The sequence below is a fragment of the Trachypithecus francoisi genome, unplaced genomic scaffold (assembly GCF_009764315.1).
Source record: "Trachypithecus francoisi isolate TF-2019V2 unplaced genomic scaffold, Tfra_2.0 Lachesis_group2, whole genome shotgun sequence".
Taxonomy (NCBI): Eukaryota; Metazoa; Chordata; class Mammalia; order Primates; family Cercopithecidae; genus Trachypithecus; species Trachypithecus francoisi.
The window spans coordinates 128,831,716-128,833,100 of NW_022681465.1; the positions used below are offsets into that span (position 1 = coordinate 128,831,716).

At 40.9% G+C, this 1,385-nt stretch overlaps 1 protein-coding gene across 1 annotated transcript; it reads right to left on the reverse strand.

The window, feature by feature from the left end:
* Positions 1-310: 310 nt before the first annotated feature.
* LOC117064556 (ADP-ribosylation factor-like protein 2-binding protein) lies at positions 311-718 on the reverse strand. The gene has a single exon (XM_033178620.1). The coding sequence runs from the start codon at positions 716-718 to the stop codon at positions 311-313; it is 408 nt and encodes a 135-aa protein (XP_033034511.1).
* Positions 719-1,385: the final 667 nt, after the last annotated feature.

Consider the following 1,385-nt stretch of genomic DNA (forward strand, 5'->3'; position numbering starts at 1 on the left):
AACACTTCAGGAGGCGTACTAAGGTTAATGAATACAAAGAAGGTGTTTCAGGAGAAATATGTCCAGGAGGGTTAGGTAATTTTGGTTTTGACCCATCAATACATAACATGAGGGAATAGTTGCAGAACACAGTAAGTCTTTCCAAAATAGATTCTTATGTCATTATTAGCTGAGCCTATTGGCCTTTTGGGCTAATGACATCCGGAATGATCTCATTCATTGGCTGGAGGTAAGACCTAGTGCTTCAGATCGTTCTGGGAAGCTAACATAGAAGATGATTTACACAGTGAAGTCACCACTAAACCACTGCTTAAGCCCAATCCCAGCCTTGGTTTTCTTCTTTATAGTCCAGAAATCGTTCTTTAAATGCTATCAAACCTGTAAATGTGACCAGTATGTCAAATATGTCACCAACCACTTCATCTTTATGGTGCTGTAATGTCGTAAAGGCTGCCATGTTAAATCCAAGCATCTGCCCCAGCAGCTGGTCTTTAATATACTTTTCTACCAAAGAACTATATTCACTAAAAGTAGGCATGTAGGTGAGTTTATTCTTTAATGTGTCTTCAAATTCCTGACGGTATTTTTCCAAGAAATTTCTCTGTAATAACTGCAACTCGTTATCCAGCATAATGTAGTATCCAGCTACAGCATAAAATTGTTCACCAGAGATGGAGGAGAAAGACAGTAAGAAGTTCTCTTCCTCTAAAGTGTTCATCCTCCCTCTGGAGCAGGCCTTTTGGTCTTCTATCCCGCCAGCGACCCAACAGACGGCTTTGTGTGTTGCTGCGGCTGCCTCTGTACAACCCGGCTTTTAAAAATGGCAAATTATTTGCCATTTTTAAATTTGGCTATTTATCTTTTTATTATATACTCGTAAGAATTCTTTATTCTTGGTGTAAGTCCCTCATCACTTACATTATTTACACAAAATTTCTACTACGTTGAATTCTTTTTACCTTCTTATTGGTGTCATTTGAAGCAAAATTTAAAAAGGTTTCAGCCAGGCATGGTGGCTCACGCCTTTAATCCCAGCACTTTGGGAGGCTGAGGCCAGTAGCTCACCTGAGGTCAGAAGTTCAAGACCAACCTGACCTACATGGTGAAACCCCACCACTAATAAAAGCACAAAATTAGCCAGGCTTGGTGGTGGGTTCCTGTAGTCCCAGCTACTCGGGAGGCTGAGGCAGGAGAATCACTTGAACCCAAGAGGCAGAGGTTGCAGTGAGCTGAGAGCGTGCCATTGCACCCCAGCCTGGGCAACAAGAGCAAAACTCTATCTTAAGGGGGAAAAAAAGTTTTCAATTTTGATGATGCCTGGTCATTTGTTTTTGTTGACAGTGATGCTTGTGTTTTGTGTCAGATATTTTAAAAAATTGCATAAT

What these genes read in the sequence shown, in the direction of transcription:
- LOC117064556 (XM_033178620.1), bottom strand. Translation starts at nt 718, where the DNA reads ATGAACACTTTAGAGGAAGAGAACTTCTTACTGTCTTTCTCCTCCATC.